The sequence below is a fragment of the Rhineura floridana genome, chromosome 7 (genome assembly GCF_030035675.1).
Source record: "Rhineura floridana isolate rRhiFlo1 chromosome 7, rRhiFlo1.hap2, whole genome shotgun sequence".
In the NCBI taxonomy this organism is placed as follows: domain Eukaryota; kingdom Metazoa; phylum Chordata; class Lepidosauria; order Squamata; family Rhineuridae; genus Rhineura; species Rhineura floridana.
The window spans coordinates 145,558,285-145,579,500 of NC_084486.1; the positions used below are offsets into that span (position 1 = coordinate 145,558,285).

The 21,216-nt window shown below is 44.7% G+C and overlaps 1 protein-coding gene across 1 annotated transcript in view; it reads right to left on the reverse strand.

Annotated features, from left to right (window-relative positions):
• EEF1AKMT4 (EEF1A lysine methyltransferase 4) overlaps positions 1–21,216 on the reverse strand; it is a 47,696-nt gene that overhangs the window by 18,250 nt on the left and 8,230 nt on the right. The window contains exon 2 of the mRNA XM_061637471.1: positions 14,771–15,054. Coding sequence (XP_061493455.1) covers positions 14,771–15,054 — 284 coding nt within the window. The remainder of the gene's footprint in view (positions 1–14,770; positions 15,055–21,216) is intronic.

Below are 21,216 nucleotides of genomic sequence, written 5' to 3' on the forward strand. Positions count from 1 at the left end.
TTTTGTCCTGTCTCTTTTAGATATGGCAGCCATTACACCACACCCTCAGCAGCCATTTTGTTATCCCATTAGCACCATTTTCTGGTCCTATTTTTTTCCTGCTCTTTTAGATGTGCAGCCATTTTGTGTAATGTTACACTTTAGAGCGATTTTATGACTGGGACCCCACATAGAGATGTGCTAGAATTCTACCCAATTCAGATTTGGTACAGAATTTTCCATTAATTTGCTGTTGTTGAAGAACTGGTTTTTATGTAGTGATTTTGCACAGCTATTTTCAGAAAGTATTTTTTAAAAATATGCATCTAAAATATTGATATTAATATCAACTTTTTAATATTTTCTTCAATTTATCAATTTTCTTTAATTTATTGACATTTCCTTACAAAATATTGATATTAATATATTTTTTCTGAGGGGAAAAACAGATCAGGAAAAGCAGTGGCTTGCAGATGATGAACAAACTCCAATCGATAGCAGCCTGTTAGGTCAATAGGTTGCTTTCAAACTGGCACTGGTCAATGGATCCCATCCCTAGCCATGACAATTTTGAAAAATTCCAGTGTGCCCACCAGCCCAAAAAAGGCTGCCGACCCCTGCTTTACAGAGACCTAGTTCTCATTGAGGTGGGAAACCCATGCCTGGACTGTACCAATTCAGAATGTAGCAGGTGGAGGTCTGCATCACTGGATGCTCCTCCATAAAAATAAGATTTTCCCCACAGAAAGAAGACTAGTGTGTCAGGGCAACGGGTGCCCTAGCCTGACCTTCTGTCCATGATGTCTGTTTGCTATATGGAGGGACGGTCAATCATGTGAGCCTCCACCTGCAGTGTGAAATGGTGCAGTCCAGATACAGGTGTACTGAAGTGCTAGGATGCTGGATTGTACCATTTCACACTGCAGATGGGGGTGTCTTTTTTTTTACTGCTCCTCTACACACAACAAAAGCTTCCAACATGTAGGAAGGCAATACAACAACAATAATAATCAGGAAGGGGGCTACGCTAAGCCTCTCTTTCCAGTGTACAAGACTGCTTCTCACTAGGGAGCACCTTTTATATTGATGGAGCATTCAAAAATATTAAAAAAAACCCCTGCAGTCTGAAGTACTGTCCAGTATCCTAACATTTATTCTATTCGTGTGTAGGTTGACTCTAATAGTCAGGCAGGTTAGGAAATAGATGTGGACATTCTGGACAAAAGCACCAAATTTCTTCTGCATGCTACCCATTGCTGTAGCTTTCCATTTTGATAGGAACCACTTCCTCCATACACATCATGGTGGCCATCTTGAAAATTCACAAAAAACCCTGTATCAACCAATAATTCAGCTTCTAAGCCACTTAGGATCACAATCTTGGTGTCTAAATATTCATTTTCTGGGTCAAGGAATACAAGTATACCATTGAGAAAAGCAGTGGATGATTATTTGGTCAAACAATAAACTAAGCATTGCGAACAGTGCATAGTCTAGGAAAGGATCAGTACGACAAATACTGCAAAGAAGTGGTAACTGATCGCACATGCTCCATTCTTGAGCCAATTAAGAAGAATGCCCTTCTTTTCTTGAGTTCTCCACATCCATAAATGAAGACAAAACAACTGGGAAATATCTCCTTACTCAAGAGAGATGTTTCTCTGTTCTCTCCCCCATGCATCACGATGCAGCATAGGGTGTGTGGCATGAGTACATTCTTCAGCCATGCAAACCATCCTTTTCCCCCTTCACTATCTGATGGTGGAAAAATGAACTTAGCAAAGGAATCTGATCTGTTGAACATTCTCTCCAAGGATACCCAGAGTGATCCTCCTGATTCCATTGTCGTGAAGCTTCTCAATGGAGCAGCTGTCATGCACGGTGCTCCCCACTACCAGCACTGTGACATTTGATGAGTGTGCTGATCAGGTATTTGTTCCATACATCATAAAACAACTAGAAAATTCCCAAAGAGCTGATATAGTATGGGACACATGCAGCATCAAAGAATCCACTAAACAAAAGCGAAGAAAGGGTGTTCAGAGAAAGGTTGCAGGTAAGAACAACCTCCCAGGAAACTGGGCCAACCTCTTACTTCTTGCCAACAAACAGGAACTTTTTGCATTCCTTTCCAACAAGATTGCCGCTGTGGATTGCTCCAAAGACAAGGAAATCATCATCACATAGGGTGCCACAGCTATTATTTGAGGAACTGATCAATCCATGGCACCATGTGACCATGAGAAAACAGACACTAGGCTGCTCATCCACTTGCAGGATGCCCATCTGAATGGCTGTACTAACTGTCTGGTGCAAACTGTTGACACGGGTGTAGTGGTGATCCTCATTGGAAAGTTCTATCACCTGATCACCTTGTGCCAAGATGTGAGCATTTGGGTTGCATTTGTTACAGGTAAGACCTTTGCATAGTATCACATCACTGCTATGTACAAAGACTTGGGTAGGGAGAAATCCCTGGCCTTCCCTGTCTTCCACAGCTTCACAGGATGTGATACCACATCTGCATTCTTTGGATGAGGCAAGAGGTCAGAATGGGAGGCATGGAATTGCTATCATGAAGTGGCATGTGCCTTTATCTACATGGCACTCCAACCTTACGAAAGTAGAGGTTGATGCTCAACATTTCCAGCCGCTGAAACACTCCATCGTTATTCTGTACAATAAGACCAGTGTCCTGAAACATGTGAATGAAACTGGAAGGGAGCTCTTTTGCCAGAAGGAGAAGACAATGGAGACTTTCCCCAATCCAGGATGCACTATTGCAGCACTCAAAGATTGCAAATCAGGCTGGAACATGCAGCACCAGAGGGCAGAGTGAACAACACGCACCTAATCCAGAAAGTTGGAGCTGGACTCTCGATGGAGATAGCCAGCCATGGGTTCCTTGTGGAACATGTTACCTGTTGCCTCCATGGCCTGCAGTGAACTATTCAAATGCAGCTGCAAGAGTTGATGTGGTGCTAGGTGCACATGAAGTAAGGCTACCTGAAAGTGCACAGAACCATTGTCAACCATAAACTGCATGTGCTGTGGTGTGTGATGACAATGTACTGTCACATTTGCAGTTGATATAGTGACAATATTTTCAGTGTTTGTTACATTAACAGTATTCCATCTTCTCTTGTTTTTGCAACTTTTAGGTAGTTTAATTTGTGTGTTAATAAAAAGCCATCTGCTGCTTTTCTAAATGGTATACTTGTATTCCTTGACTTAGAAGCTATTGGTAGATATAGGTTTTTGCATGAATTTTCAAGATGGATGCTGTCATGTACCTGGAGAAAGTGGTTCCTATCAAAAATGGAAAGCTATGGCAATGAGTAGCAGGGAGGAAAAATTTGGTGTTTTTGACTGGAATGTGCACATCCATCTCAAATCAGACGTTAAACTGCCTGACAAGGCTTGTTCTACCCAATGACAAGCAGCAGGTAGGAAGCAGCTCCCTCCATCAACGCTCACCTGGCAGAAGCCATTAGATCAGGCTGCAGCAAAGGAGGGGAGAGAAGGGTTGCACGCCCACTCCAGCAGCACAGCTAAGAGATCAGCAACTTTTGCTACCTCCTCTCCTTGAACTTTTCCATCCCAGTCGGTCATTAGAACAGCTTGTAATCAAGAACTTGAACCTGAGCTGGCTGATTTCCTCCTCCCTCCCAGCACATTTTCCTTTTGTGTTATGCCTTCTTTACATCGCAAGCCTGAAGCATTTCTTTTCTTTTTTTTTTGATCTGGAAACAGTTCTGGAAGCCTGTTTTGGCTGTAGAGCAGGATTTCTCTTTAAAAAAATCACCTTTAAATAAATAAATAAATGAATGAATAAATAAATAAGGTGGTCAAATTGTGGACTGTAGCACTTTATCATACTTTCGAAAGCCTCCCTATGTAAAAATGACAGGGCCAGAACCTTTTACTCCAATGTGCTACTTTTTTTTTTAAACTTAACCAAAGGCCCCCCCCCCGCTTTTCTGGAAACAGCTGAAACGAAGCAGAGATTCTCGAATCCTTTGAAACGGCTCTGTCACTGCAGCCTAGTTTACTAGCTGCAAGGGAAATGGGAGATCACCCAATCCCTTGTCTGCGTGCCTTTCTGCTCGATAGCAGAGGTCAACCAAGGATGCCTCCCTGGGCAGGGAGACTCTTGCTTTCTCTGGAGGGTGGAGAGCTGACTGAGAGGGAGGCCTGGGTTCAGGAAAGGGAGGCTGAGCCTTGTAGTCAGGAAGCCCACGCTTCACTGGGCAGGGAGAAGAGAAGGACTGATTCCTCATTCTGCATCTGCCAGGGAAACAAGAGGGACCCGCCCCATGGCAGGACTCCTGAAGGGCAGCGGCGGAGGGGAGAGCGACTGACCCGTGGAATCACCCACTAACAGCACTCAAGCAGGAGATTGGCAGGGTGGGAAATCAAACGGAAAATGCGGGGAGAGAGGGAGGCGGAAGGAGAGGGGTGAGAATTGCCTTGCAAGGGGAAATGACTCCAGCTGCTCTAAGAGTCACTGGGCCGTATCTAACATCAGCCAAAGCAGACCCAATGAAACCTATGAAGGTGCATGGCTCGCTGGCAGAGCGTCTGCTTTGCATGCTGAAGGATCAGTCCCTGGCAGCCTCTCCAGGTAGGGCTGGAAAAGCTTCCTGCTTAAAACCCTGGAGAGAGATGCTGCCAGTCAGTGCAGGCAACACTGAGCTGCAGGGACCAGTGGTCTAATTTGGCACGTCTCCTCCTCAGATGCAATCTACTAGCCAGAAATGAAACCACCCTTGTGGGGGACACATCTTCACCAAGCGCTTCCGTCACTTTACCTCCCCCCCACCCCCAAAAAAGCCTTGAAAATACAGAGACGTAAGAAAGAAACGCAGGAAGAAGACTGTTGAGAAAGATTTGGAAGGAGAGGGGCCAGAGTCAGAGAAATATTCCTGTTCTCTCCCTTCTCCTCTCCCAGGCACGCAGAGCAGCGATTTCCAATCCCATACTGTTCCTCCCCGCCCCCAAAACATACAGACACACACACACACACACACACACACACACACGGAGCCAAATTCAATATGGTTCCCGCTGCTTTGGACACATCATACCAATTAATAACGGCCTGGAGGCATTGCCTGTCCCTATTGCAACATCATGGCCTAGTCAATAGGGATGAGAGTTTCCATGGTAACAGGGAGAACTAGCCGGTCAGACCTTCATTTTTAGGGGGGGTGAAGAGAGGGAAAGAGAGATTTGCTAAGCTAATGAGATGGAACTTGTGAGTAAAAGGAAAGACAGAATAATATTGGGGGGGTGGGACACACCATATATAAACACAGGGTTGTTCCCCTTCCTAGAGAAGACTCCCAAGGCCTGGTGGCAACGACTGTGTGCCCTCCCCAGGGGTGCAGTGTGAAGGTGCTTAGCCCCCCCCAATCCCTGTGCAGCCACTGTCCCCCCAAACCCCATGGAAATGGTGCAAAAAAACCCAACAACTTCTCTGGGGCTGCCCCCTTAACAAAAAAAAAAATTTTTTTTTAAAAAGAAGTCCCCTCCAACTGAAATCCTGGCCATCTGTAAGCAGCCATTTAAGACAGAGAGGCATCACCATGGCAACCAGGGGAGATTCAAACTGGGTGTGTGTGTTGGGGGGGGATAAGAAAATATGTTGTTTCTCTTTAATGTGCAAGACACTCAAGGCTTATTTTGGGGGTACAGGGGAGAAACTGACAAGAGGGAAGAGGTCTCGCTTTCCCAAAAGCAAACCCCAGAGCTGCCGAGAGGTTCCAAACAAGTGTTGCTGGTGTGGAGTCCTGCTGCCTGGGCTTTCTTGTTAACATCCCAAGAAGAAGCATGCCTTCTTTTACCTCCCGCTCACCAATGCACCCCCTTTATGGTCTCCCACCAATACCTTCACCACTTCACACACCCCTGATGCCATTCTAACTTTTCATTCCTGGGTACATCTGCACAAAAAGTTCTCCTCTCCCAGAATGATGAAAAACCCAAAAGGGCACAAGAAAGCCCCAAGGTGAAATCAAATACCATAATGGGATCTGAGGGCGGGGGGCAGGCTGTACTGCCCTTGCTCTAGCTGTCATGCAGGGAACCTGTTTTGACTTGGCCAAGGGCTCATGTCAATTGTAAGAGGCTTTGATGCTAAAGGGCCTGACGCTTAGGCTCCATCCTGAAATATAGGAAGAAAGTAAGACAAGACAAGACAAGAGAATCCCCCTCAAACAATATAGCCCCATAGAAGGATTGTCTGTCTGTCTAGCACACCTTAACGTGGTGAGGGGGTCTGAGAGTGTTGAAGAAGCTGACAGCAATGCCATCAGGAGTCTAGACCAAGAGGTTAGACTCCTAGCACAGGCACCCAGGGCGGAAGGGTCAAAGCTGAGGCACCAGACTAAGATGCATCCAGACTCAGAGGAAGGCAATGATAAACCACCTCTGAATACCTCTTACCACGAAAACCCTATGAACAGAGTATCCAAAATGCAATACGAGATAGTGCTGGAAGATGAGACCCAGGTCAGAAGGCACTCACCAAGCTACTGGAGAAGAACAAAGGACAAGGACAAGAAGCGCTGTGACTAATGATGCAGCTGGGTCAAAGCCGAAAGGAAGCCCAGAGGCTGATGCGCACAGATGCGAAAGCGAGTCCAGAGTTGTACGACGCACACAATAGGAACATGGAATGTGAGAAGCATGAACCAGGGAAAGTTAGAAATTGTCAAGCAAGAAACGGAACGTATCAACATTACAATACTTGGCGTGAGTGAATTAAAACGGACAGGAATGGGACCATTTTCAATCAGGCAACTACAAAATATTTTATGCAGGAAATGAGAAATTAAGAAGAAATGGGGTTGCTTTAATAGCGAGAAGTGATGTAGCAAAAGCAATTAGGAGCTATAACACAAGGTCTGAGTGATATCAATGAGATTTAATGGGAAACCTATTAACATAACCATCATCCAAGTCTATGCTCCAATGGCAAATGCAGAAGAAGAGGAATTGGAGAGATTTAACTCAGAAGTACAAGAAGAAATTGATCACATACCAAAATAGGATGTACTGATAATCATGGGGGACTGGGATGCAAAAGTAGGGAACAGAAAAGAACCAGAAACTGTGGGGAAATTGGGGCTTAAGAGATAGCAATGAAGCAGGAGAGAGACTTAATGAACTCTGTGAAGCCAATAATTTGTTTCTTGCAAACACATTTTTTGAGCAACTGAAAAGATGATGGTACACGTGGATATCACCAAATGGTCAATATAGGAACCAAATTGATTATATAATTGGTAGCAGAAGATGAACTGGTAATATCGAAAATCAAAGTAAAGCTAAAGAAGAAGAACAAAGCAATCATAATGCCAAAATACAATTTAAATAACATCCCAGAAGAATATAAACATCAAATATGGAAGAGATTTGAGGCTTTAAATTTAGTTGACAGAGAACCAGAAGAACTATGAAGTCAGGGACATTATCAGGGAAGAATGCAAAAAGCCAATACCTCCAGTTAAAAAGAGAGAAAGACCTCAATGGATGACTGAAGAAACTCTTAAAATGGTTAAAGAGAGAAGAAAAGCAAAAGGAGAAAGAAACATGGTTAGAACCGTAAATGCAACAATATAGCGCCTAGTACATAGGGACAGGGATAACTATTACAATAGTTATTGTATAGAAATAAAAGAGGACAGTAAAAAGGATAGAACAAGAACAACCCTATTCCAAAACATTAGAGAAATTAAAGGGAAAATTAAACCAAGAGTAGGGATGCTGAATAATCAACAGGGGAACACAATGACTGACCGAGATGAAATAACGGGAAGATGGAAGCAATATACTGAAGAATTCTATAAAAGAGATGCAAGGATGACAGATTCATTCACAGAGGAACTGTATGATGAAGAACCAGAAATTTTAGAATGTGAGGTGGAAGCTGCTCTTAAAATACTTGGAAGAAACAAATCACCAGGAACAGAGAGCATACCAATAGAGTTGCTACAAACTACTGAGACTAAATCTGTCCAAATTTTGACAAAAAATTGTCAACAAATATGGAAGACTAAACAATGGCCCACAGACTGGAAGTGTTCAATATACATCCCAATTCCAAAGGAAGGGGATCCCAGGGAATGCAGTAATTATCAAACTATTGCCTTAATATCCCATGCAAGTAATGCTCAAGATTCTACAGCAAAGGCTGTTACCATATATGGAGCGAGAAAAGCCGGATGTCCAAGCTGGATTTAGAAAGGGAAGAGGCACCAGAGATCATATTGCACATATGTTGGATAATGGAATGAAGCAAGGAATTTCAGAAGGAAATCACCCTGTGCTTTATAGATTACAGCAAAGCCTTTGATTGTGTAGATCATGAAAAAATATGGAATGTTTTAAAAGAAATGGGGGTGCCACAGCATCTGATTGTCGTGATGCACAACCTATACTCTGAACAAGAGGCTACTGTAAGGACAGAATATGCAGAAACCGATTGGTTCCCCATTGGAAAGGGTGTGAGACGGGTGTATTTTATCACCCTATTTGTTTAATCTGTATGTAGGACATATACGGAAAGTGGGATTGGACCAAGATGAAGGAGGTGTGAAAATTGGAGGGAGAAATGTCAATAATTTAACATATGCAGATGATACCATACTACTGGATAACCTGTTCATAGGGTTTTCGTAGTAAGAGATATTCAGAGGTGGTTTACCATTGCCTTCCTCTGAGTTTGGATGCATCTTAGTCTGGTGTCTCAGCTTTGACAATTCTGCCTTGGGTGCCCCTGCTAGGAGTTTAGCCTCTTGGCCTAGACTCCTGACAGCATTGATGCCAGCTTCTTCAACACTCTCAAACCCGCTCACCACATTAAGGTGTGCATCCTAGAGGGGGTATGGAGGGGGTATGTCTAGAAAAGACAATTGTGCTGGGAAAAACAGAAGGGAGTAGAAAAAGAGGAAGGCCAAACAAGAGATGGGTTGATTCCATAAAGGAAGCCACAGACCTGAACTTACAAGATCTGAACAGGGTGGTTCACGACAGATGCTACTGGAGGTCGCTGATTCATAGGGTCGCCATAAGTCGTAGTCGGTGAAGGCACATAACAATAACAACAACAACAACAAACCATACTACTAGCAGAAAACAGTAATGATTTGAAACAAATGCTGTTGACAGTTAAAGAGGACAGCACAAAAGCAGGACTACAGCTGAATGTCAAGAAGGTTAAAGTAATAACAACAGAAGGTTTATGTAGCTTTAAAGTTGACAACGAGGACATTGAACTTGTCATGGATTACCAATACCTTGGCACAATCATTAACCAAAATGGAGACAATAGTCAAGAAATCAGAAGAAGGCTAGGACTGGGGAGGGCAGCTGTGAGAGAACTAGAAAAGGTCCTCAAATGCAAAGATGTATCACTGAACACCGAAGTCAGGATCATTCAGACCATGGTATTCCCGATCTCTATGTATGGATGTGAAAGTTGGACAGTGAAAAAAGCGGATAAGAGAAAAATAAACTCATTTGAAATGTGGTGTTGGAGGAGAGTTATGCGCATACCATTAACTGCGAAAAAGAGAAATAATTGGGTGTTAGAACAAATTAAAGCAGAACTATCACTAGAAGCTAAAATGATGAAAATGAGGTTATCGTACTTTGGACACATAATAAGAAGACAGGATTCACTAGAAAAGACAATAATGCTGGGAAAAACGGCTTTTATAGATTTTAAAACTGCTTTCGATCTTATACCTAGAGTTAAACTCTGGGAAAAATTTGAGTCAACCAACATCGACAGACGCCTTCTAGTTCTCATACGATGCCTCTATGAGAACACTAAACTTTGTATTAGGTGTAACAACGCGGGCCATCTGACCAACCAATCCCCACCTATGAGGGCGTCAAGCAGGGCTGTGTCTTAGCTCCAACTCTATTCAATTTCTACGTAAATTCCTTGGTTAGTTCTTTGGCGCAGATTTCATCACATTCTCCTACTCTTGCCAACAAACCCTTATCTATATTACTCTATGCCGATGACACAGTGTTGCTATCGCTGACCAGCATCGGCCTGCGTCGACTACTTCGGGCACTGGCAGACTAGTTATAAACCATGCAAAGACGAAAGTACTAGTGTTCACCAGGAAAAAGGTGAGGCACAGCTGGCAACTTAATGGTCTCCCAACTGAACAGGTTTCCTCGTACCGGTACCTGGGAGTGACTTTCCACTCCTCCGGAGCATGGCATCTCCATGCAAAGAACACCATCACCAACGCCCGGAGGAACTCGAAGGCTCTTCTGTCGTTCTTTTATACCAAGGGAGGGCAATATGTCCCCTCCGCCATTCAAGTCTTCGTGGCAAAAGTCATCTCTCAAATGCTTTATGGCTCTCAAGCACTGGTCTATTCCAAATCCATTTCTTTAGAACCAGTTCAAACTAAATTTTTGAGGTCTATTTTAGGGACACCGACATGCGTCTCCAATAACATCTTAAGACTGGAAGCAGGTCTTCGCACAATTGAGGCTGGCATTTGGAAACTTAAAGCGAGACTTTGGTTAAAATTGTGGTTTTTCCCTGTGGGTTTGGCCCCCCTAGTCCTTTCTGATTCATATAAATCCAACTGGCATAAGTCTCTGATCAGGAAATTTGCAACTCTCGGTTTTTCTCTCCCTGCTATCTCCATGCTGGGCTTCTCTAAAGCGTGGCTGGCTATTTCACAACGAATCCTGGATGTAGAACTCCAAACCATCTATCGTTGGCAACATTCAAGTTTGATCCTACTTTCTTCACCAGGGGTTTAGTTCCTGCGCACTACTTCAGCTCTCTTACCAATACTAGACTCAGAAAAGCATTTACACTGGCGAAGCTTGACGTGCTTCCGTCAGCTCTCCTCGAGGGCAGATATCGTGGAATTCCTCATGAGGCGCGTCTATGCCCTTGTGGGATGGGAAAAGTTGAAACGGTAACCCATGTACTTTTAACCTGTCCCTTTTATCACGATCTGCGCCTTTCTAATATAACTCCAATTATTCAGTCGATTCCGGGCCAGGACTCCTAATTTTATACCAGCTATCTTTTATCGGACCAGCATCCCCAAACTACATGCAGCATTGCTAGATTCTGTGCGAAGGCAATTACCCTCCGCAGAACACTGTTAGCTCAACTGCCTACACAGTCTGATCCTAGTTAGCAAATGTATGATCTTTTAATTTGTTTTATACGATGTTTGATGCTTTGTATTGGTCTCTGACCGCAAGAATAAATTCTATTCTATTCTATTCTATTCTATTCTATTCTATTCTGGGGAAAACAGAAGGGAGTAGAAAAAGAGGAAGGCCAAAACAAGAGATGGCTTGATTCCATAAAGGAAGCCACAGACCTGAACTTACAAGATCTGAACAGGATGGTTTACAACAATGCTACTGGAAGTCACTGATTCATAGGGTCGCCATAAGTCATAATCGACTTGAAGGCACATAACAACAACATATTTTTTCTGGTTGTTGTCAGAAGGATTAAAGGCTGCATCTGCTCCTTACATTTAAAGCCGGAGCCGGATGGATCCCGTAGGTTTTCAGAGGGCTCTGGGAGATTTTCCGGCTGATAGGACTGGTGCTCCTGTCGAGGCCCTGGTCGCACTGTGGAATACAGAAATGACCCGGGCTATTGACACGATCGCTCCCGCGCGCCCCCTTCGCTGTAGAGCTCATACAGCTCCGTGGTATACCCCGGAGCTGAGAGCGATGAAACATGAGAGGAGGAGGCTGGAGTGCAGATGGAGGAAAACTCCCAGTGGATACAATCATGCCTTGGTAAGTGCCACCAATAAGTTGTATACAAAAGCGGTAAGGACAGCAAAGAAGCTCTATTTTGCTGCCTCTATTAGATCATCTTTAAGCCGCCCAGCGGAGCTTTTTAAAGTCGTGCGAGGGCTCTTACACTCTGGCCCCCATGATACTATGGAAATATCTGAGACCCGCTGTAATGAAATTGCTGGACACTTTCAAGATAAGATTGCATGTATTCGCAGGGACCTTGACTCTGATGTTGTGACAGATGAATCCATTGAAGTGTCCGGAGCACGGCCTTGTCTTTCTTTATTGGATGAGTTTCAGTTGGTGCAGCTCGAGGAAGTGGACAAGGTGCTTGGAATGGTTCGGGCGACCACGTCTGTTCTGGATCCTTGCCCATCTTGGCTAGTGAAAGCTGGCAGGGCTGGAACTACTGGTTGGGCCAAGGAGGTGGTTAATGCCTCCTTGAGGGAGGGAGTGGTCCCTGGTAGCCTCAAGGAGGCAGTAGTGAGACCTCTTTTAAAGAAACCCTCCTTGGACCCAGATAATTTAAACAACTATAGACCGGTGGCGAATGTCCCTTTTTTGGGCAAGGTTTTGGAGCGGGTGGTTGCCAGCCAACTCCAGGCGCTCTTGGATGAAACCGATTATCTAGATCCGTTTCAATCTGGTTTCAGGCCCGGTTTTGGCACCGAAACAGCCTTGGTCGCCCTGTATGATGACCTTTGTCGGGAGAGGGACAGGGGGAGTGTGACTCTGTTGATTCTCCTTGATCTCTCAGCGGCGATTGATACCATCGACCATGGTATCCTTCTGAGGAGACTCGCGGAGTTGGGTGTCGGGGGCACTGCTTGGCAGTGGTTCCACTCCTACTTCGCGGATCGTCACCAGAAGGTAGTGCTTGGGGAACATCACTCGACACCATGGACTCTCCATTGCGGAGTGCCTCAGGGGTCGGTTTTGTCCCCCATGCTGTTCAACATCTACATGCAGCCGCTGGATGCAGTCATCAGGAGTTTTGGAGTGCGTTGCCATCAGTATGCTGATGACACGCAGCTCTATTTCTCCTTTTCATCTTCTTCAGGTGAGTCTGTTGATGTGCTGAACCGTTGCCTGACCGCGATAATGGACTGGATGAGAGCTAATAAACTGAGACTCAATCCAGACAAGACCGAGACATTGTTGGTGAATGCCTTCCCTGGTCAGATGGTGGATGTTAACCCTGTTCTGGATGGGGTTACACTCCCCCTGAAGGAACAGGTACGTAGTTTGGGGGTTCTTCTCGACTCTTCCCTGTCTCTCGAGGCCCAAGTGGCCTCGGTGGCACGGAATGCGTTTTACCATCTTCGTCTGGTAGCCCAACTACGCCCCTATCTGGACAGGGACGACCTCGCCTCCGTTGTTCACGCTCTGGTAACTTCAAGATTGGATTACTGTAATGCACTCTACGTAGGGCTGCCCTTGAAGACAATTCGGAAGCTTCAGCTGGTGCAGAACACAGCTGCCAGACTACTGACGAGGACCAGTCGGTCTTCGCATATAACACCTGTCTTGGCGCGTCTGCACTGGCTTCCTATTTGCTTCCGGGCGAGATTCAAGGTGCTGGTTCTTACCTATAAAGCCTTACACGGCGTGGGACCTCAATACCTTGTGGAACGCCTCTCTCGATACGAACCTACCCGTTCACTTCGTTCAGAATCTAAGGCCCTCCTCCGGGTACCAGCTCATCGGGAAGCCCGGAGGGTGGTTACTAGATCTAGGGCCTTTTCTGTGGTGGCCCCTGAGTTGTGGAACAGCCTCCCCGAAGAGGTACACCTGGCGCCTACACTTCTATATTTTTGGCGCCAGGTAAAGACCTTTTTATGCTCCCAGGCATTTTAATTTTCTTAACCATTTTAATCTTTTAATCCGTATTTTTTAATTTTTGTCGTATTGTGTTTTTGTAGTGTTTTTTGTTGTTTGTTTGTATATGTTTTTATGATTTTTATTATGATATATTGTATTTTATCTTGTTTGTTCACCGCCCTGAGAGCTATTCTGCTAAGGGCGGTATATAAATTGAAATAAATAAATAAATAAATAATAAAGCACTATGATAGCACTTTAATAGTCATGGCTTCCCCTTGGGAACAGTAGTTTGTTAAGGGTGCAGACAGCTGTTAGGACAGCCCTACTCCCCTCACATAGCTACAATTTCCAGAGTGGCTTAACAATTGCTCTTCGCACTGAACTCTGGGAATTGTCACTTTAGGAAGGGAATATGGGTCTCCTAACAACTCTCAGAACCCTTCAGTTCCCAGAATTCTTTGGGAGAAGCCATAAGTGTTTAAAGTGGTATGGTATCGCTTGAAGTGCCTGGTGCAGATGGGGCCACATTATTCAACATAATGAGGGGGAAAGGCAAAAAGATCACCACGTCTGTTCAAGCTTTCTGTGCCATCCACATTTTGCATCCTATCAACTCAAATACTACGGCCAAACTAATTTTTGAGGATCACTGAAATGCATGCTATTTTGAATAGGCTTCCCCAGTTTGCTTCCCCTTGTCTGAATCTGTAATTTTAGCCTGTGCAGACCTCAGGTTTTGTAGAACGCCCCCCCCCCGCCCACACCCAAGAAAGGAGCTGTGTGATGGCAGGAGGCGGTGATATGCACATATAAGGATCATGGTGGGCACACAGAATATTGCAGCATGATGGAAGGCCAGAAGCAAGGGACGGTTATTCCTATAGGACACAAATCAGACCTTCTGCAGTAATAAACATGAGGACTAGAAACTGGAAAGAAAAATGGATTTTTCAGAAGTAAAATGTGATTCTGCAGCACTGCTGAACAGCAAGCAAGCAAGCAAGCAAAAAAACAAAAAAAAAACAAGCAGTGATGTTCATCCAATGCCCTTGAAGCCATACTTTGGAAAGTGGCTGATATTCAAGAAGTGGCACATCTGAATGGCAGACAGTGTCATCCACCCCATCTATCAACCAGAATTCTTGCTCCTCACCTCTGTTAACACCTGATCCAGAAGCATTCTGGCCTCGTGGGAGACATTCCAGGGATCTGTTTCTTCCACCATCAGGGAATCCAGAGTACCCTTCTCCAAGACTACATCAAAGCTCCCATCTACAAAAGTCAAGGCCCGGGCGTCCATCACTGCCCAGTGCAAACTTGAGCAATGAGCGTAGTGGGCTTGCATATGTGCAATGCATGCTTCTGAGTAGTCAATGCTGGTGATGTTTGTATAACCAAGTTGGAAGAGGTCATAACTCAGAGCGCTGTTCCCGCAGCCTGCAAAAGAGATGATATTCAGTTAGTTATTCTGAAGTATTTCATACAGGAACCTCCCGGGGCAGCTACCTGGAGGCAACAGATCACCCAGGGACCTCTACAGCTTTCTTCAAGGTGAAGAATGATGAACTAACTATCCTGAAAGACAAATAATCTGCTTCTGTTTCCCTGCAATGTGCAGCCATAGAGGAGCGTTGGATGGGTTCTAGGATCATAGGCCTGGCTTTTCTGGGTATGCATCCTAGAACTCATCCCCTAATCCTAAAAGCAGCCCTACTGGATCAGACCATGGGTCCATCAAGCCCAACATCCATCTGTTAATTTGCTGGGACTCAGCCTTAGCTCTCACTGAGATGGTCAACATGGATCCGGGCTGTACCTCTTCAGCCTGCAAGTGTGTGTGTGGGGCTCATGTGGTCTAAACACAGCCTCTGCACATAAAAAGCTAGTGTGTGGCTTTATATTCTCTCTGATATGCTAGCTTTCTACATGGGGAGAATGTTTTCATATGGAAGACCATACTACCTTGAAGCGGTATGGCTAAGAACCGGGTTTATTATCTCAGTGAAGATCAAGCCTCAGTGTCATATTTGTGTTGCGTCCCCAAGGGCAGACTTCTCTTCCTCTCTCGCTGCTGTGCATCTGCTATAATACTAGCATACTTTACAGGGTTGTTCTCTGGATTTCTGGAATAGCAAAGTACTTTGAATAAAGTGCCATAATAAATGCTAAGGATTCTTATTATGCCCAATCAAATGTAAATATGACGGAAGGACAAAAAACAGCAGCCAGACAAAATTCTGAGTCAGGACTCTGCCTTGCAACACACACAAAAAGTGCATTTGAGGACATGCAGAGTGCAATTCCCTTGCCATGCTCATCTGGAATTTAGGAAGCAGAAGGTGTCTTAAAAGCATCTGGCTGCCCTTGAGTCGTGGTACTTCCAAGAACAGAGCCCAGCAACCAGACACTTTGTCCAACTCCAAAGACGGGCTACCCTACAAAGTCTCCCTCCGAACAGTTTCCCTGAATGTGGAAAGGCCCAGGTGGCTGGCAAGGGCATGAAGAGAGAAGAGAAGGGCCAAGTGGGTGCCACAGATCACAATTAGCTTAATTAGAGATGAAGCAGCATGTAATGAGTGGGTTGCAAAAGGCACTTTAATCACTTTCACATGAAGCTTGGCATTTGTACGCCTGGCACTGATACACGCACACATGGAGGAACGCACTAGATTCCCAACACGCAAGGACAAATTGCACTCACCACCCTAGGATATCACTCACATCGGCCTAAGCCCCTGGGATTTTAATCCAACCTCCCTCTCTTTGGGAGCAAGAACATGCTCTTTTGGCTTCTGTTACTCTGCAGAATGCTGTGTACCTGGGCAAGGTATAACAAACAATCAGGGCTGTGGAGTCGGTACGCCAAACCTTCGACTCCGACTCCTCTATTTTTCTACTGTCCGACTCCGACTCCACCCAAAATTGCTTCCAACTCCACAGGTCTGGAAAGGACTGTAAATGTTTTTTTTTAATTTGGAGGCTCTTGTAGGAGCATTTTTATCGCTGCCTGAATATGCGCTGATCTTGGCATCACAGCATTTGTCTACATCTGGGTCCTGTGTCATACACTGACACACAAAATGTTTTCTATCTTGAGTTATGGTGAAATGCTCAACTACAGCTGACTTCATGGGAAGCATCTTTGACATTTTGAATTCATATTTTTAAAAAATTGTCAATCAAAATTTATTTTGAAGCTGGAGTCGGTACATTTCTACCGACTCCGACTCCACCCAAAATTGCTTCCGACTCCAACTCCACGACTCTGACTCCACAGCCCTGTAAACAATAACTGCTACTCCTTCCAATAGCAAACTTGTCTGTCAGCCTAGCCTACCTCACAGGATTGTTGCCTTTTCCAGAGAGTCAGACCCTGGATCCATGAATCTCAGTAGTTTCTACACTGAATGGCAGTGGCAGGGCTGTGGAGTCAGGAGCAATTTTGGGTGGAGTCAGAGTTGGTAGAAATGTACTGACTCCGATTCCGACTCCTTCATTATTGGAAAATCTATATTAACTAGTAATAACAATTTTACTGTAGTAAAATGGTAGCACAAGGCATTTCATCACCACCACGTGAATCCAGAGCTTGGAAAAGTTACTTTTTTGAACTACAACTCCCACGAGCCCAATCCCTGGGGATTCAGATTACTGCGACCCATAAAAAGGCAGCAGATGCGCTGCTGAGCCATTTGCTCCAAGGTTGACTCAAATGAGCAAGCCAAACCACATGCTACAGAGGCAATACTTCTGTATGCATGAGCAAGCAAGGGGCAGAACGGGACAGGACTGGCGACCAACAGGAAGGCGGCTGGGTAGCCATACAAGCCAGAGGAGTTCAATCCTTTGGACAGACACCTGTCTTTTCCCGAGACTGACTGCATCTAATCAACTGTGGTTTAAACCTATGGAAATCTGCTATGCTGGGGGATGAACTAGACTCAAGAACAGGGAACCTGCAGCCCTCCAGATGTTTGTTTATTTGTTTATCAAATTTATATCCTGCCCCTCCTCCCAGAAGGAGCCCAGCAAGCCTGGACTACATTTTGCAGCAGCCCCAGCCAGCATGGTCAGGACTCGGGGATTATGGAAGTGGCAGTACAACTAGAGGGCCACAGATGTCCCACATCCCTTGTCCAGCCCCTGCCACGACACTGATGTGGTGAAAAAAACGCTCATTCTGGTAGAAGACCACAGAGCATTCTTATTTTTGTTTGCTTATTTTCTTTGCATTCATACCCCACCTTTCTTTCATCAAGGAACCCAAGGTGGCATACAACCCAAGACTGCCTCCTGGGAGGAAGGGCGGGATAAAAATGTAATAAATAAATGTGGTTCCCAGGTGGTCTCCCATTCAGGCACTGTCCAGGCCCAGACTTGCTTAGGTTCAGTCAAGGGGCGGCCTCCTACGCCTGCAGACCATACCTTGAGCCGTGAACACTGCAGAGTCTGAGCTGGGTTAGGGAAAGGATTTGCTACTGATTTTAATACTCTTTATTTTATGAACCACGTTTTGAGGTGCCATGCCCTGTACTCGCCCAAGATCAGCATCCAGGCATCTAAGATTCCCCACCACAGCCAGTCTTTTGGGAAGGGCTAGGTTTGGATTCAAATGACTCAGGAAATGTTCTGGTTGTTCATACTGAAACAGCACCTTCAGCAGAGACAAGGAGTATTTGCAGCCCTCCAGATGTTCCTGAACGCCAACCGCCATCAGCTCCAGCCAACATGGCTAATGGTCAGGGAATATGGGTCCAACATCTGGAGGGCCCACAGATGTTTCCCATCTGTGGACTAGACTATGCTGGTCTGCAACCGTGAGAACTTGAGACTTGCTTTTTTAAAAACCGGGGACTAATATTCCTTGCAAACATTATGTAAGTGAAGAACAACTCTTGTCTACAAAAGCTGACTGTACAAGATTGTATCACATTGCTCCCTACCAGCACTGTATGATGAAATGTGTTCCAAAAGGGCAATTTTCCCAATTATCAAATGATCTAGATTTCATTTTCTTTATTGGGGGGGCAGGAAGGGGCTGGATTTTCATTTTAAAAGTTGTTTAGGCTTCAGGGGCTTCCTTACCAGATTGCCTTGGGAATTCCATTCCCCAAGGATTGTCCATAAGGTAGGATATAAATTTGGAAAATCGATATGTAAACAGATACCCAGTTTGTAGATAAATATTAAAATAGATATATTTTTATACCTGAGACAGACAGCCAAAGCTAACTGAGACATTTAAGGCTTGTGCAATTAACAATCTGCGTATCATTTCAATGGCAGATGCCAAATTAGAGTTGGCGGACAAGTTGCTCTTACTCTACAACATTCTTACTATTAACCATCAACGTGAAAAGGCTGAGTCAGCCTTTGAAAAATCCTAACAGATGGGCTCAAGTCACAAGAGACAAAAAAGAAAAAGAACTCAGGCACAATTTTATTTGCCTCTTAAGCTGTCAAATCTTCCTGCATTTCCACCGTTACATTTTCATCCACAGCTACTGCAGTCATGAGGACTAGAAATCTAACTTTTAAGCAAATGAGCACTGGGGCTCTGGAGGATTCAGAAAAGTGTCTTTGCAATTGTATGCTTTTTTCTCCTAGCAGCAGTACCATAAGGAAGACAGTACAGAACAGAGCCTGATGATAGTCAAGAATGTTTTAATTTTAAATGGTAAAAAGTGGAACGCAAGTTACTAGCCTTCATTATGGCATTATAGAAATGCAGAAGGAATCAAAAGGAAACAGGGATCACCATACAGAAATCACTCCTCACATTTCCCCAAAAAGGCTCCTGTAAGGACAGGCTCACCTGCAAACCAGACCAACACTCTCATCCAATATTTATAAACGTACCTACCCTGCACCTCCATCAAGAACAGCCCCTCAAAAGGAGCCCATCATCCGGATTCCACACACTGTCAAGCAAGCTATTCCAGGGGCCAACACATTGCCCTCTGGTGGCAGCCAAGAGGAACTGGGATGCTGTTTGTTTACAAAATGTCATCCCTGCAGCAGAAACGCGAAGATGCCCACTGCACTCCCCTCCCCTATGATGACCTCTGTCTTCTCTGCAGGGAAATGGGGTACTCCAGGAGGAGTGAAGCCCCTTCCCCCAGATGTGACAAATAGGAGTGGATGGCAGCGACAGATGCAAAGTTACATTCCATTGTTTTCCAGGGAAGTCTCTTCCGAATGGAACCCTTTAAAAACCACAAACACACCCCTGAGCTTTCCCTCTCTCTCTCTCTCTCTCTCTCTCTCTCTCTCTCTCTCTCTTTTTAAAGTTTCAAGTCCAAGACTGAGGAAAAAGTCTGACAGCTATCTTTTCCATTCATCCTTTCCGCACCTCCTTCCTTGCCAAAAGAATCAAAATATTACATTCACCCGAAGCATGAAAGATGGGGCTGTGCAGAATCAAGCCCCAGAATGCATAAAAATACACAGAATTTGAAGGCACATTTTGATAGCAGAAACAATGTTTCCTAGTTATAGAATTCAACAAAGCCCGAGAGACAGGTGTCTCTCTGAGACACTTTCTCTTGCAAGGTAAGGTTCTAGCTGTCTTTTGAAGCTCAGATGCATAAAGCGAGTCCAGAATCCCACGGAAATCCAACAACCGTCTTAGTAGCTGGTAGGATTGCAACTTCTGCTGCAATATTAAAAAATATTTCATATATATGTTACACACAGATATCTATATTTTATATATATAGTAGATATAGATAGATACAGAGGAGCAAGGGGACAGACAGCTAAATTCTGCAGGATTCCAATGTATGTGTGTGTGGAAGAGGATGAAAAAACAGCAGAATTTCCAAACCTTCTTTCTGAGTAGAGTCACAGGATTGTGCTAACATTTCGTCCCTTTGCCTCAACTGCAGCAACTATTTACAATTCCCCCTCCCCAAAAAAATCTTGCAAGGAAAGAGCTGACTGAGACAGCCTTTGTACCCTTGCCTTTAGCTTAGTTCTCCTATAATAAACACACAGCCCCTTATTTCCATTAGGACTGTCAACCCCTTTAAGGCATTCTTTCCCGAGAGCTACAGAAAGGTCCAGGGATCCACAGGTAGTCTTTTCTGGACAGCCAAGCAACAAACCCACCGCAACTGGCCAGAGACCAAGGCCTCTAACCCAGAAATTGATCAACCATGCGCTGCTGCTACCCTCTAGTGGCTCTATAGAAGAAGCACTGTTATAGCTCACATAGTATGCTGTTATGCGCCTCTAAGTCGATTTGAACTTACGGCGACCCTATGAATCAGCGACCTCCAAGAGCATCTGTCGTGAACCACCCTGTTCAGATCTTGTAAGTTCAGGTCTGTGGCTTCCTTTAGGGAATCAATCCATCTCTTGTTTGGCCTTCCTTTTTCTCTCTAAAAAGCTCACCTCGGTTCTCAAGAAAAAGTGCCCAAAACATAGTAAGCGAATAGGCGAGGTGTGTCTGCCTCCCTCATTATTGACTTTCTAGAGAAATTTAAAATATTCCAGTTCACCCAGGCATTTCATGGCTGAAAGGTACTGGTCACAGCAACTATGAAATGAGTAATTACATGAGTATGGGATTGCTTTTAAACGCTTTCAGATATTAAT